This window comes from Diadema antillarum, unplaced genomic scaffold (assembly GCF_040938485.1).
Source record: "Diadema antillarum isolate AM-2024a unplaced genomic scaffold, OU_Dant_1.0 seq00001873_RagTag, whole genome shotgun sequence".
NCBI lineage: Eukaryota > Metazoa > Echinodermata > Echinoidea > Diadematoida > Diadematidae > Diadema > Diadema antillarum.
In genome coordinates, this window is record NW_027272542.1 from 262,569 (window position 1) to 280,000 (window position 17,432).

The 17,432-nt window shown below is 37.9% G+C and overlaps 1 protein-coding gene across 1 annotated transcript in view; it reads right to left on the reverse strand.

Moving 5' to 3' along the window:
* LOC139712902 (GMP synthase [glutamine-hydrolyzing]-like) overlaps window positions 1-14,469 on the reverse strand; it is a 36,687-nt gene extending 22,218 nt beyond the window's left edge. Inside the window, exons 1-2 of the mRNA XM_071624679.1 lie at window positions 14,372-14,469; window positions 8,256-8,350 (exon numbers count right to left, since the gene is read on the reverse strand). Of these exons, the coding sequence (XP_071480780.1) occupies window positions 8,256-8,342 (87 nt within the window). The 5' untranslated portion in view covers window positions 8,343-8,350; window positions 14,372-14,469. The remainder of the gene's footprint in view (window positions 1-8,255; window positions 8,351-14,371) is intronic.
* Between the last annotated feature and the right edge of the window lie 2,963 nt (window positions 14,470-17,432).

Genomic DNA, 17,432 nt, shown 5'->3' on the forward strand with positions numbered 1-17,432 from the left:
CTAACTTCAGGTTTTTTATTAATTTTTGGTAAGATAAATGAGAAATCTCTCATGAAATATGAAAGAGCATGTAATTCCAAGAGGGATTCAATGTTTATTTGATGAAAAGCGATTTTAAAATGGCTGAGATATCCAAAACAGAGCATTCCTAATAAAAGGTGGGACCCATCTTTTATATTATCGCTTTGTTTCAAAGTACTTTATTTTTGCATGTTTCAGCGATTCCAAAACCGATTTTTCATCTCATAAACTTCTAATTCCTATTAAAATAGCATGCTCTGTACTATTTTATAAGTGGTTTCTTGGTATCTCGCAAAAAAATTAAAAGCCCAATTCTCATCTCCGCAATACTGTACTATCCCTTTAAGGTCATTGTGCCTGACCACAATGGAATGCAAAGCATCAGTCACTGAGTGAGACTGGCTTCTGTGTAATGTCGAAGCCTTCATTTGCCAGCTTCTTGTTGGATCTCAAACAGATGCTCCCTGTATCATACAAATGACAACTTGTCTTGGTAATTACGACAATGATTTGTGGTCGTAAGTCAGAAGCATCACTCAACATCGGATCATATAAAAACGAAGGACTGCTTTTGCTACTTGAACATCAGTAAATCATGTGATTCAACCAATATAAACTTTGCGCTCAGTCATGTGACTACTCTCCCTGTGCTGTTATTATTATGTGCACACTGTTTTTGTTTGCCTTTTTGATGTTTTTTTTTTTTTTGTAATGTACAACAAGAACTGTTCATGAAAATAACTACATCACAACATGCAATAAAACAAGTATCTGGCCATCTTGGTTCCACATTTTGGCACAGTGTCTCATATACTAAGAGTGATCCTTGGCATGAATAATGAGTTTGATATTGATTATTATGTGAAAAAAAATGTATATGGCATCGCATGGACACAAACATACAGTAGTTTGTATTATTTTTTTTTTTCAGCATAAATAATGAGTTCAGTAGATCCATTGTAAAAACAAAAAAGAAATTCTACTGTCGCATAACATAAAAACGTGCACACAGTACTAGCTTGTGTTATTTTATCAGAGCTTCCTGGTCTTTCAATGATAAGGCTTGAGTGAGGCATTGCTGCATATGCTACCACAGTCGAATGGGAATACCCCAACTACTGGGTTCAATGTATACACACACAACAAAAAGTAATCCCCCAATCAAAATGGCATAACTTTTTTAGGCATAGGTTTTGAGCAAAATAATTTGGCTGGGGTACTGCTACAGCTATTGACTAACTTACGTGTGAAAACAAGAATGATCTGTTCTGTCATGCATGAGTACACACATATCAAATACAAAATGATCACTTTTCAGAAGTCACATGGGGTGACCCGGGTGAGTAATTTTTAGGTGATACGCTTTTTACAGCGTATCACCTATTGTGTTTGTCAAAATCTTCCTTTCTTTCTTTTTATTAGGTGATACGCTTTTAGCGTATCACCTATTGTGTTTGTCAAAATCTTCCTTTCTTTCTTTTTATTCTTCTTTCTTTCTGGCACATTTTGTGTCGTGAATATCTCAACATTGACATGACGGAATAACATGACATTTTCAGTCAACATGTCTCATGACAATATCTAGCCACAATAAGGTTTTCATGACAGTAACATATCTATGACGTCATCTAGGCGCCATTTTGTGATTTTCGGACCATGTTACATGATCGATCATAACTTCATAACTAAAGGTCATTTCTGTATCATTTTCGTTGGACAAAAAGTTCAGGTCACGCTCTATCTTACTTTTTAAGGCTAATTACCTAGGACATCATTTCGCGCGCATTAGCGCGCGTCAAAGTTTTTAAATGCTTAAAACGACTTCCCAATGGGAAATCTCGAAGTTTCAGACAATTTTAAGCGTTCCGCGCGTTCGCGTCCGTCCGCACATTTCCGCGTAAGCAACATGAAAATGCACATTTTTTGACAGATTTGGATTCCTGATACACTAAGTAACAATATCCATTGATTTCCGATCAATTTCGACCTATAACAAAGGAATGCGATGGCGTCAAAGTTGAAATTTCGTGTGCGCGTCTATGTGGAAATATAGCGAAAAACATGTCTTTGTTTATTTCGCCATAGCTCTTTAAAACGTCAGGTGACCCTATGATTTTATTGCATATTACAAAAACATATGAATTGAAAATAACGTTTCAAGTATCAATATTTCCCTAAATACATTATGACGTCATCATATCATCTTCTGAAATCAAAAAAGTGGAATTAATTTTTTTCAGGTACTGTTTCTGACATTCATTTGCTTGTATCTCTGTTGTTTAAGCTTAATATTATCCAAAATTCAGATATGTTGTACTTTGAACATTTGCCTTTTAAGTCCAAGTTATGGTTTTGCAATTTGATGACGACATCATACCTTAAATTGTGATTAAAGGTAAAGATGCAAAATCGGACAAGTTTACGTGTTATGTCTATGGGAGGTGATTTTTTTTAAAACCATGCATTGACTTGACAACGTTTAAGCACCTTTATCTCAGCTGATTTTGCTTCATTTCCTCTGAAACTTAAGTATGTTGTAGCTGCGACAATAAGCTTCAGTAATCATGCATTTTATTTTTTGAAATCTTCTCATCAGATTGACAATTTTGCAGTTTAAAACTGAAAATGAAAATGGAATGTGGACAAAACGATTCCTCATGTATCTTTAACATACATAAGTTTACGTTCCCCATATTTTCTCGTCGAGACGTATGGCCGAGTGGATAAAGGCGACGTCTCAGAGACTTGAGGTTGCGGGTTCGAACCCCACGAAACAAAATACTTAGCTATTTTACTTTTTTTTTCTTCAATTTTGTATTACATATTCGTCCATGTAGAAATCACGTTCGTATATAAACGCACCTATACACACACACAGACACACACACACGCCATATCCCTCTTTTTTGTGTGTTGGAGACCACATTGCTTCGACTGCAGCAAAATTTTGCAGGTTGACTTTGTCAAACCGATCATAGTATGTAATGACGACGACTGAGGTGTTGTACTTTGAACAATTGTCTTTCAAGACGATGTCATTGTTTTGTAATTTGATGACGTCATTACACTGAAAATTGTGATTAAAGGCAAGGTATCAAAACCAGCCGATTATAGGTTTTATGTCTGCGGGACGTATTTTTCCCAAGTTGCCAGAAATGGCATAGCGACCTCAGTCGTTACAAGGCCGCTTTTCCGTCTAGCAATGCAATAGATGTTCACACGGCCACGTTAGTTGAGTGGGCATTGACTTTCCCCCTGTTATATCTATACATTGTTGTTTTTTTGTCTTACCATTTCCGTGGATGACCCGTGGCCGAGTGGTTACAGAAACGGTTTCGCATGCACGCTCAATATAACTTCAAGGTGCCTATATCACATTCTTTTCTTTGTCGATCACAGATGACTGTCATCTGATGACCACAAGCGTATCACCTAACTCGTCCTCAATGTGACGAGTTTTCATGTCTCGTTCTTCTTTCTTTCTGGCACATTTTGTGTCGTGAATATCTCAACATTGACATGATGGAATAACATGACATTTTCAGTCAACATGTCTCATGACAATATCTAGCCACAATAAGGTTTTCATGACAGTAACATATGACGTCATCTAGGTGCCATTTTGTGATTTTCGGACCATGTTACATGATCGATCATAACTTCATGACTAAAGGTCATTTCTGTATCATTTTCGGTGGACAAAAAGTTCAGGTCACGCTCTATCTTACTTTCTAATGCTAATTACCTAGGACATCATTACGCGCGTCAAAGTTTTTAAATGCTTAAAACGACTTCCCAATGGGAAATCTCGAAGTTTCAGACAATTTTAAGCGTTCCGCGCGTTCGCGTCCGTCCGCGCATTTCCGCGCAAGCAACATGAAAATGCACATTTTTTGACAGATTTGGATTCCTGACACATTAAGTAACAATATCCATTGATTTCCGATCAATTTCGACCTATAACAAAGGAATGCGCTGGCGTCAAAGTTGAAATTTCGTGTGCGCGTCTATGTGGAAATATAGCGAAAAACATGTCTTTGTTTATTTCGCCATAGCTCTTTAAAACGTCCGGTGACCCTATGTTTTTATTGCATATCACAAAAGCATATGAATTGAAAATAATGTTTCAAGTATCAATATTTCCCTAAATACATTATGACGTCATCATATCATCATCTGAAATCAAAAAAGTGGAATTAATTTTTTTGAGGTACTGTTTCTGACATTCATTTGCTCGTATCTCTGTTGTTTAAGCTCAATATTATCCCAAATTCAGATATGTTGTACTTTGAACATTTGCCTTTTAAGTCCAAGTCATGGTTTTGAAATTTGATGACGTCATCATACCTTAAATTGTGATTAAAGGTAAAGATGCAAAATCGGACAAGTTTACGTGTTATGTCTATGGGAGGTGATTTTTTTTTAAACCATGCATTGACTTGACAATGTTTAAGCACCTTTATCTCAGCTGATTTTGCTTCATTTCCTCTGAAACTTAAGTATGTTGTAGCTGAGACAATAAGCTTCAGTAATCATGCATTTTATTTTTTGAAATCTCTTCATCAGGTTGACAATTTTGCAGTTTAAAACTGAAAATGAGAATGGAATGTGGACAAAACGATTCCCGATTCATCTTTCACATACATAAGTTTACGTTCCTCTTATTTTCTCGCCGAGACGTATGGCCGATTGGTTAAAGGCGACGTCTCAGAGACGTGAGGTTGTGGGTTCGAACCCCACAAGATCACGAAACAAAATTCTTAGCTATTTTACTTTTTTTTCTTCAATTTTGTATTACATATTCGTCCATGTAGAAATCACGTTCGTATATAAACGCATCTATACAGACACACAGACACACACCATATCCCTCTTTTTTGTGTTGGAGACCACATTGCTTCGACTGCTGCAAAATTTTGCAGGCTGACTTTGTCAAACCCATCATAGTATGTAATGACGACGACGGAGGTGTTGTACTTTGAACAATTGTCTTTCAAGACCATGTCATTGTTTTGTACTTTGATGACGTCATCACACTGAAAATTGTGATTAAATGCAAGGTATCAAAACCAGCCGATTATAGGCTTTATGTCTACGGCGCATATTTTTCCCAAGTTGCCAGAAATGGCATAGCGACATCAGTCGTTACAAGGCCGCATTTCCGTCTAGCAATGCAATACATGTTCACGCGGCCACGACTGTTGAGTGGGCATTGACTTTTTCCCCCTGTAATATCTATACATTTCTTTTTTGCCTTACCATTTCCGGGGATGTCCCGTGGCCGAGTGGTTAGAGAAACGGTTTTGCATGCACACTCAATATAACTTCAAGGTGCCTATATCACATTCTTTTCTTTGTCGATCACAGATGACCGACACCTGATGACCCCAAGCGTATCACCTAACTCGTCAGCGTGACGAGTTTCATATCTCGTTTTTTTTTTTTTTTTTGGGGGGGGGGGGTTGGGGGGGAGGGGTATCGGTGAAAAAATCCTGTTCCTGGTGTATGTTTCAAGTGCTGTTGTTTAACCTTTGACCCTTACAATAGTGTAGCACCTATCCTAACACTTCTTATGTTTTGTTTTGTTTGTTTTTTGTTTGTGTTTGTGTGTGTGTTTTTTTTTAGTTACATTGTACGTGAGGACAAGTTTAGGGAAATTGGCTATAGATGTTCAAGCCTCCTATAACTGCAAAATCCATTCAGTTTATTGAAAGAGTTGATGTGAGATATTGTTACCAACGTGTAATTGTAGCACATGTCCTGTGAACATAAGAGGGAATTGTTGTACTGTGGTTGAGTGAGCACATTATTAAGACAGAGCAACAAATGCTGAAGTTAGTGTACTGTTATATGGCATTAAAGGAAACCTCCGGATGATTTTCAGATTTTTACATTTGAACAACTACAAATTAGTTATACTGAGGACAGAGTTTCAGAATTTGTGATAATTGGGATGAAGAATAAGAGTGTTTTCAAAAGTTAAAACAAATTGTAATGAACAAGGATGATGACATGGCAGAGTCACCATAAGAATGCATGAGTTGGGGCTCAAGGAAGCAGAACAAAAGAAGAAGGCATGCATAGATTATACACAGGTGAACTCGCAAGCAAGCGGTATTGTAATGAAATTACACCGCCACATTTCTGAAATATGTGAACCTCCTATGTCATCATCCTTGTTCAGTGTAATTTGTTTAACGTTTTTCAAAGTATTGTTTCTCTGCTCAAGAATCACGATAAATTCCACAAATCTATGTATGGAGTTGTCGATTTATGTACTACATGATGTGAAATTATGAAACTCGTCTGGAATGTCCCTTTAAGAGGGCCAATGGATGGATGATGTAACAGCACTTAAACATTAAACAAACAGAATGTTTCACAGACTCCCACCAAAAAAAGCAAAAACACTTTTGTGACTTTTGAAAACTAAGTTACCATTTTGCATGTTAGTCAGCACAAAGTGTAAGTGTTGGAATACCCCTGCCAAATTATTATGTTCTAAATCTTTATGTTCCAAAGTAAACACAATGTTAGTAAGGGGGGGGGGGTCATTTTTGTTTTTGTGTATTTACATGTGGATTCAGTGAATGCAGAAATACTATTACTAGTGTAAAAAAAATGATAATAATACATTGAGGCAAATTGGACAATTGGATCATAGCTTATTTTTCTGGTGTAATGAAACAACATCCGACTTATCTCTTTAGAATGCAAACTAATGGATTATAAGTCTACCCTTTTCAACATATATACCAATTACAAATATCAAGAAAATATGGATTTTTCACAGAAAATCACATTGTGTAGGCAGGGCTGCACACTAACTCATTTTTTCTACTGATCCGACCTGTCTGTCAGACCATTGGATACCCAGGTTTTCTATTTTTACTGGTCCATTCGTGAAAAAGTTACTGGTCCGTCAGTGATTTGTACCGGTCCGGACTGTCGGACCAGTGCCAGCGTGCAGCTTTGGGTGTAGGATTCTCTTTACATTTTAATAATCATATCACTTCACGTCTGTAATATCATGTAGTATAGTAGCCTTCTATCCAGTGATGATGTCACATGGATCTAAACACCTAAACTTTAGTATCCATAACGTCTTTAAATAGAACGGCTGGTTTTCCTCATATATTGTCGAGCACATGGCAGAATGTTGTTAACGCGCGTCCCTGCGCGTGGCAGAATGTTGTAAACCCTATGCGCACTCCTACAGCCTAGCGACAACCTGCCATGCACAGGGAAGCATGTTAACAACAATCTGCCTTGCGCATAACAATATCTTGACGTGTTCTTTTTTGTTGGGGGGGGGGGGTTACTTGTTGAATTCATGTATATGTTTTGGGTGAATTTCCCTTGAAGAAAGTATAGGATATAAACTGGATTTTTACTGTAACCCCGAGATATTTGTTACATGTTTTCAACATAGCTGTTATGTAAGCTCACATAATACCCACCCAACAATATGGACTATCTGAACCAAGCACTACTTGCAACATTGCCACTCTCAGTGTAAAAGTTAAAGCCAAACTAAGTCAAAATTAATAAATCATGAAAAAACATTAATGCATACATATTGCTAAAATGCTGAGGATATGGCCTAGAACTTTCTTGCATACTATTTCATTTCATTTCAGCAAGAGAACAAAGAAAAATACAATGCAGCAAATGAAAACGGATGTGCCATCACCAGAATTCATATTTGCAGTCCATATCAATCCAGCTGTCTTGGTTTCCAGGGCATGGCAAATACATAATAATCATTGAAAATGATTGAAAATGATAACTTGGATGGCACAAAGCCTATACTCACTGGACAATGTGAACGCCAAACTCTTGCCATTTAAATGAGAAATGGACTGACCTTTTGGTACACTTTGGCATGGTTGTGATAGACAATGTGTTTAACATACTTCTCCTAACATGCAGCATGTACAAAATGTCTACAAACAAGAAGGTAGGTTTCATATGAGGGCAATACAAATCGCCCAGTAAAGGCAATCCAAATCTCCCAGTAGCTCAGTCACACACATGTTTATAACAAACCACAATAAACAGCTGCATGATGTTGGCAGAATAATGCAGATTGGAGTGTAGGTGCTATGCCGAGCAAGACATAGGGACATTTGAGACAAATCTTAGCAGTTATCAAAGAGTTTGTTTGGAAGACAAAAGTCTTTTGCTATCACCAGTTTAAGAGTAGACATGCATACTTTGTCAGTACACTGTACCTTGCCATACTGGGCTCCTGCATCAAGGATCACAATCTTTTCTCCACATCCTCCATTGACAGTCTTGTGATTAAGGTCCCCATTCATGATTGAATCTGGATGATCAAGGAAACAAAAAAAACCCAACTTTTATTCCATCAGTTTCAATCAAAATCACACATAATCAACATCTCTCTCTCTTTCTACACACCATGCTGCATTATATACCGAACATCCATTTGAATTGTCTTCCTTGTTAGGAGGCATGCCCAATACATGCTATGCTTTTGAATACCATGCTTAAGTCTACAAAGTCCAGTACAAGACATTCTAAGATCCTTTGGTACATTTCAGAACAACCATATTGACGCTTCTCGATAACCGATTTGGTTCAAATCTATACAAGTGATTGAAAATAGGCTATAAGTATTCCTGTGATTTTGGTGCAGTATGGGCAAGTGGAATTTAAGATCTGTTTACTACAGTCAAACCTGCCTTAGCACGCGCTATGCGCGTTAAATGTCACTACGCATACAAGGCCGCTGGAAAATGAGCGTGTGCGCCATACCTTGTTGCCACAAGGTTGCATCAGGGACGTTGTGGCACCCGTTCGTGTCCAAATTCTGGTGACTCGGCACTTGCATTCAGCCCCTGTACATTTATTCACTGCATCGGCATGTACTGAGATTTTGCTTTTCTTTTGTTTTTTCGAGGATACCATCACACTCTGAGCTTGCGATAAGTGAAAAATCTCACAACAGAATGGCGTAATTTTTAGCGCTTTTTCGGCGACCCTGACAGGGGTCGCACTTAACTTTTTTTTAACTAGCCAGGCGGACTACTTAGAATAAATTTTGACACTGAAGCAATATTTTGGCTAGCCAGACGGACTAGTAACTTCAGAATTTTATGATTTTTAGCTAGTACGACGTGATTTTGGGTGGCCAATGGCCAGCGGACCATCGCCAATTTCGAACCCTGCCTGATTCTTAACACAGGACCTAATTCGCGTGTGCTTTGGAAAAGTTTGCAGCGATTCTGCGTTTTCGACGGCAAAATTTGGGATTTTAGACAGATTTTTGGAGGTGACTCCGGCACTTTCCTGTGGTGAACGAGTGTGCTAGTATGTGAAACGACGTGATATGCGTGTGTTGTGACAGTAGAATTTGCTGGCTTGTGATAAGTGATAAGTGTCCGGATTCTGAAGGCCGGCCGAAAACTGGGGTTTTACTCTCTACTACGTCTACATGTCTCACACCACAAACATACATATAATATATATGAGCTCACCACAAGATTTTAGCAACAAATAGATCTACAGTAGCTTAGAGTATTTAGACCTAGATCTATGACTACAGTATAAAATCTAGCTAATATCAATTATCGTATAGTCGCCACTTGCGTGTATTTCCTATACACTCCCGGGCGAACTAGATAAACAATAGGCACTGAATTAGTTCACCGCCCATAGTGCGCCACGTATTGTTATTAGCGTGTGTGTTATACACACACTTCAATGTAGGATGCATGCCATTGTGTATCATCGCATTTGAAAAACTTTGTTAATTTGCCACCTGAAATTCATTCAAAATCAAAAACATTCTCGCATTGAAATTGGTTTTGTCACCTGTTACATATGGTAAAATACATTTGGATTACAATTAGATTTCTATTTGTGTTTTTATGGAGGAAAAAATCGCGTTAACTTACATGCGATGTGAATGTCTGGCGACTTTAGCTAGTGTAGTAGTGGCGACTTAAATGGTAATTGACGTTAGTTGTGTTCACTAGAGTTTCTGGGCGTCTTGCCCTAAGTAGTACTCAGTAGTAGTAGGTGGAAGGTTTTGTTAGACCTAACTAACGTGTTAGTATTCTAAAACCTACATCTGTCTAGCCTAGGATTAGGAATAGACTGTCGCCTACACCCTAATTTGTTAGTTAGAACACGCAGTAACGCACGAGCTTAGAGATAGTACCCTAGTAGCGTTAGAACCCCGTCTACATCTACTAGAGTAAAATATCCCGTTTGCGGCAGTTTAAGCATTGTTAAGGGTTTTTACAACTTGTAAACAAATCAGGCAAATTATTTTCAACCATTTCATATATCATAGACAAGATTATTCATTAACGCAATTGTTTTCATAAAAGAAATTTACCACTGACCAATGCAGTTTTCATGATTTACCAGGGCAAAACCCGGCACAATTTTCGCCGATAAGGGCGATATGCGACGTAGTATTTCTGCTTGCGGCACGATGTACAATCCCTATGCAATACGCGCGTGCTCCGCGATATTTAGCTGAACGCCTTCACATGTCTCGCGAACATTGCGTAAGCGCCAATTCCCATTGCAAAAGCACGTGAAAATAGCGGGTGCACATGCATTGGCCGCAAACAAGATCGCAATTCTGGTGGTGTTGTTGATGTCTTTCTCGTGTTTTTCTCATTTTTTTTCGATGGTAACATCCACTTTCCGAAAAAAATGGCGGCCCACATCGGCGCGCGAAAGTTCTATTTTACGTGAGGATATGTTTTCAAAATCCATGAACATCGAGAAAACGACAAAAAATCAAGTTTCTTGGACCATTGTTTCTTAACTGTTAGGCCAAGTAAAAAAAGAAAGTAGTTTCTCGTCCGGGTTTTTTGAGCAAGGCGATGAGGGAGGGCCTTACTATTTGATATCTTACTATTTTTTCGAGGTTTGTCAAAATGAAAGTAATATGTGTTTCTCGTCCGGTAATTCTGAGAAAGGTAACGAGAGAGGGCTTTACTATTTTCCATATCCAATTTACGAAATTAAATATCACTCTGGTAGCTGTGTTATGAGAGACCAGGTCCCCAGTGTTTGTCTTGCCTGCACTCTGTGCATTTTCAAACAAATAGATAGTAGTATATATGCATGCAGAAATACATTTGCTTTTTCTTTCCACTACAGATGTCAAAGGGAAAATGGCCATCTTAATACTGGTATTTAGTGTTGTAATGGCATTTCTGATACAAGTGTACTTGCAATTCTGATGTATTGTGCTATTAATTGAGACAGGTATAAAACATGTCTTTCAACAAATGTACTACTGAAATAAATTCCATGATAAATTGTCAACCCTGTGAAACAACCACCTGATTTCCTTTTTCCTGAAAGACAGAATACGAATCAGTTGAATACTATATTCACTATCAAAAGCCGTTCGCTGTGCACACGTGCGCTTGAGATCGGTTCTCTCCATCACTCCACATTTTTTTTTCCAGCTCCAGAACGATGCTATGCTGGCTGGCTGGTCTCCTCTACTACAGTGAAAGCCCGTTATAACGAGTTCGGTTATAACGAGGAACCGCTTATAACGAGGTGATCGCGTCGGTCCCGTTTTCCTTTGCGTGTAATGGCAGAACGAATCGGTTATAAAACGTGTTCGGTTATAACGAGATTCCGGTTATAACGAGGACAATTTCGGTAAATCATGATAAAGAAAAACATAAGCAATTTGATCGGATATAACGAGGTTCCATTTCTTGACCAAATTGCCGCTTTCAAACACACGACAAATGAAACATTGGAAACCGAAATCTCGCTATCCACGTCTTTTCCCGTTTTGCAGAGAACCGTTCCATCCATGTTTTCTTTTTACTCACGCGATAAGACATAGGAACACCTTCCGATGTTCCTACTAAATTATTAAACATAATCATTCGATTTTTTTTTCGCGAGAAACGCGTGCGTGATATGAGGTCAGACCACAGCGCAACGAGAAAAAAAATAGATAACGCCTTCAAAAACTTTTCATGTAGCGACAATAAAATTGTGACCAAAATGGACAATTGGAATGCGTGTGCAACTCATCATTATATCCTCTCCAATTTTAGTTCCGACTTCCAGTTCTTTTGCTGGTTTTGAGCAAATATGAGTTTGGATGATTAAAGTCGAAATAATAAAATCATCGCCCCGATCCCGCCGGGTGACAGTAGCGTTCAAATAGTTGAGTAACCCATGTTAACCTATACTTAATCGGTGTTCAGAAAAAGAAGCAAACGCATTTTTTAATTTGAATAGATCTGGACTTGTTCATTATCATTTAACAAATGATAATTTAAATATGAGTGTGTATGATCAAAGCAGAAATAATTAGTGAAATCATTGCGATCCTGCCAGGTGACAGTAGAGTAAAAATAGTTGAATAACGCATGTTAACCTACTTAATCGGTGCTCGAAAAAAGGAACAAACGCATGTATTAGTTTGAATAGATCTGGATTTGTTTATTATCATTTAACGAATGATAATTTAAATATGAGTGTGTATGATTAAAGCCGAAATAATTAATGAAATCATCGCGATCTCGCCGGGTGACAGTAGCGTAAAAATTGTTGAATAATGCATGTTAACCTATTTAATCGGTGCTCGGAAATAGAAACAAACGCATCAACAGTTCAAGAACGGATGTACAAAACGCGAAGAGATTTTCGGAAGAAAATAAAGAACGCATTTTTAATCCCTTCGAGCGCAACGATCATACATTGTATAAAATTACAGCCAAATGATTCATGAAATTATCGAATTCCCGCTGGGCACCAACAGCGTAAAATACCTCGCAAGTTAGCAGTAAACAACGCACGTATGTTACTCTGAAATCATCGCGATCTCGCCAGGTGACAGTAGCGTAAAAAAAGTTGAATGACGCATGTTAACCTAAATCAGAAAAAGAAACAAACGCATTTATTAGTTTGAATAGATCTGGTACAGATTTGCTTAAACAGGATGACAACCTCCCACATTCAATCCTGTCACATGTTTTCAAGAACGGTCGTACAAAACGCGAAGACATTTTCGGAAGAAAATAAAGAACGCATTTTTAATCCATTTTGGCGCAACGATCATACAATGTACATGTGTACAAGATTACAGCCGAAATGATTCATGAAATCATCGCATTCCCGCTGGGCACCAACAGCGTAAAAATACCTAGCAAGTTATGGTAAACAAGGCCTGTATGTCACTCTATATATTTGCCCCCATATTTGCGCTGGTGTTTAGCAAAAGCTTAACAAACAAGAATTACAATGAAGAATTAACTTATCATTTCAGCCTCTAATTTTCTTCGTCTAATTCACAAATAATCCCCCTTTATTCTCTCAATAATAACGCTCAATAATTATGTTATGTAATAACAACGCAAAGGATATGTTTAAATTTCATTGATGGGTATATGACATCATGCTTATGTTTTTCTTTGTTTTTTGATGAGTATGGTTATAACGAAGTACCGGTCTGCCGGTTATAACGAGGTAATATCACCGGTCCGACGGACCTCGTTATAACGGGGTTTGTGGTTACATTATCAAAAAAGTCGATGCGGCAACTGAAAATCGATGCTGGGACGAGAATTATGAATTTCTTGGTATTTTCAGCGCCATTTTGAAAATAGTAAATAGTAAAAAAATCGATGCGGCGGCCAAAATCGATGCGCGCGAGGACGAGAAACTGGTTTCTTTTTTTACTTGGCCTTATGTTAAGAAGTACCGAAAATTTCAATTTGGATGCGATATGTTGTCATTTAGGTGAGAAAATTTCACTTTCGTCAGAGATCGTGCCCATTTTATCGGTTGGTATTTGTTGATTGCTAGTGTGTTAGTATATGTGTAGTGTGCATGTAACAGTGCAATGCAATGCAGTGTTTAGCGGTATATTACCGTGTATGTTGTACCTGCCGCGAACGGCTGCACGGCCGCTTACTGACGCAGTTACTCTAGACCTAGTCCTAGAATGGAGAAGTAAAAATTACTACTAGATCTAATTTTACAGACTCTTTCTTAACTTGTCTGTCATTAGATGTTCCCTAGCTAGGGCTAAGCCTATGACTTAGACGCCTATTGAGTGTTGATACATGAAAAGCACGCACATTTGCCACAAGTTTTAAACAAATTATTTAAAAGAACCAAAAACAAAACAAAAAAAAATCACTCATGCTTTACAACGTAGAATCCCATATGTGGGACCACATCAAACCAACATGCAACACCAGTTCCGCAGTACAGTATTAGTACAATCAGAAAATAAAACAAATGCCAGACAAATGGTTTGTGCTGACAACAACCGTTCCAGATTCCGTCAAAAGATTTCTTGTCAAAGCATGGGTCTGCATACCTTACTTACAGCGGCAATTTCCACACCACTTGTGATGATTCTTCTTGATCTTGCAACCGCTGCTTTGCGAGTACACGCAGGTTCTTCACGTATAAAATTCTTAAAGCACCACCGTATACGTGTGCGTACTACTACTGAGTTCTCTTCTGTACGTAATCAAATCGTGCGTTGCGTGATATTCGATCACCGCGGGAAAACAGTACATTCGTTCGCGGGTAGGTCTTCTTCACAGTGAGTCGCGCGCACTCTCAACTGGCCACTCAGCACATGTAGGATATCAAGGAACATCAACATTTTATTTTTCTTCAGAGCGCCGTTTGACGTCATTCGGCGACGTCATTGGACACGTTCCTTAGAGCCTTATTACGACGAATACTATAATCTTTGAATACTTTATCGCCGGGAATAAAACGGAAATATCAGACCTTAGGTTTACATAATTAATCATTTCTGCACACTTCTGCAGAAAGACATGTTCACTGAAAGAATAGGAAAAATGAGAAATTTCAGAGAAATCTATTTCTGTATGGTTTCCCTTTCCTGTAGCTTCTTTGTATCTGCGCTCCTTTGTTTTATTTTGTTTTGCTTTCCGATGAAAAGTTGACATGTTTATGTAGGCCTATGCATTAAGAATTTCTTGAATAATGGATGATGTTCACATCTATCAAGTTAACATCTGTGACCACAGTCCCAAGCTTCACTCTAAAAAAAATGATTAATTTTAAAGGGTTATGCCTCAACTGGTCAAAGAAATTTGATGACCCACTGTACGTCTCATATTGATGATTTCTTCTTCTTCTTCTTCTTCTTCTTCTTCTTCTTCTTCTTCTTCCTATACTGTGCAGAACCTCCTGAGAGTATACTCGCATACTAATCACGTTATTTACTTTCATTAATGTGATGTAAATTTCAAGTGAAATATTGCATAGTTTACTGAAATTCGTAAATGAACTCATGAAATTAGTTTGTGTGTGTGTGTGCGTGTGTGTGTGTACGTCCGAACACATGGTCTTCTTTTGTTATTCCAACATCATTGACACTATTTTACCGAGTTACTTATAGGCCTGTATATATACCAAACACGTGTCAAACCATCAATTCAATATTTTTGTGTCAAGTCATAAAGAAGAAAAAAAATGATCTTCATGATAGAAAAAAAAAAATCTGCTTTTGATAATGGGAAGTACATGTATTTTTGCTTATGTAATATATCGACCAATAATATTTCTCATGAGGAAATAAATAGTATAAATTTCTTGGCACTGATGTGGATAACAAAGGCACATTGAAAGAACATGTTAATGCTATCTGTAAAAATATTTTCATGTAATTCAGGTGTAATTAAAAGATTTAAGCGTCTGAGCATCTTCCACGGTATTCATCCTTTACTCAAGTATCATTTTACCGTATTTGGGGCAACACGCATCATTTTTTAAAAGAAAACATTCTATTACTCGAAAATACTCACTGAGAATGATTTTGAGCTTAAAATCCGCTTCCTCATACTGAGGTTTGTTTTGTTTTGTTTTTTGTTTGTTTGTTTGTTTGTTTGTTTTTTGTTGCAATAATGAATTATCAAACTTAAATGATTCATATTTACTCCTCCAGGAACAATTTGTGTTTAAATATAACAATAAAAATACTTAATATATTTTGATCAGCTTTTCTGTCGCAACGACACGGTTTACAACAGTACTATCATACGTAGACGAAGTACGCTGTAATGTAACCAGTGAATATCATTTACCGAATTAAGAGTAATTCTTGCTCAAATATACATTTGTTTTCACTGGCTGCAGATCTTGGAATAGTATACGCCACATTTTGATATTGATACTTGACCGTTGTACAATTATGTAGGGTTCCTACGTACAAATGAAGTAATGACGATGATGGTGAAACAGCATTTAACGAAAAAGAAGGACTTCCAAAATGCTAACTATAACGGGAGTATGAACGTGTTTCAATCCTCATGTATATTTCTCTTTTATTTTCCAGCATATCATCTCGCGAGCATATAGGCAGCAACCCCGCTCGGGGAAAGGTGAGGGGCCGGGGGGTGGGGGGTGGGGGGGGGGGGGGCGGCGACCGGGCGTTCCCTTCCCACAAATACCTCGACTTTTTAAGCTTATTTTTCTCGTTTTTGTTTACATTTTTGATAAATTTTATTCCTGCGAACTATCTGTCTGTCTGTCTGTCTAGCTACTGTGGCGAACCCCACCCCACCCCCACACACAAACGATTTTTAAAACCCAATATCTCGTTATTTTTCTCTATTCAAATTGTTAGCATTTCAATAATAAAAGTTTATTTCTGCGAACCTGTTCAAAAGATTACAAATTTGTGGATGATGGAAGATGCACGGATACCCCTTTGCACACCATCCCTTGCTGCCCTGTGCCTCGATTATACGCATCCCATCCCATCCCCTGCCCCCATCCCCACCCCCCCCCCCCACCCCCAAAATGATAAAAATACTGAGCATATCATTCTTGAGAATATCCTTGGGCATTCTTTCTTATGGTCATGAAATGTGTGATGCATATCTTCGGGCGCTATTTTCTCCGCACGCGAGGGTATACGTGATGGTAATCATTATTTCGCCTTCAGGACAGCAATCTTTATTTACACCTGCCACTGATGGTTGCAGTTTCATATCTCCCTATTATTAGCATTATATAGTTTAACACAAAAGGTATCATTAATAATGAATGGCAAACTCGTCAGAGCTCTCTGTTACGAAAAATACATTAATCATCAATAATTCATGCATGAAAAAGTTGGAAACGGGAACATCATGCATATTCGTAACGAATTTCCGCAGGCAAAATGTTTTCTTTTTTATCCGAATTATAGCATAATTAGTACAGGTTTTTTTTTTTTTTACATACACATACAATTGTATATCAAAATCACAAGACATATAGCCTGTAAACCTTGATTAGATAATAGGACATCCAAACGATTCGTCTGTTGCACGATGGTTCAAATCATATCAGCTTTATATGTACAGCATTGCCAACGCGCATTCTGATATGATTCATCAGAGCAACATTACAGG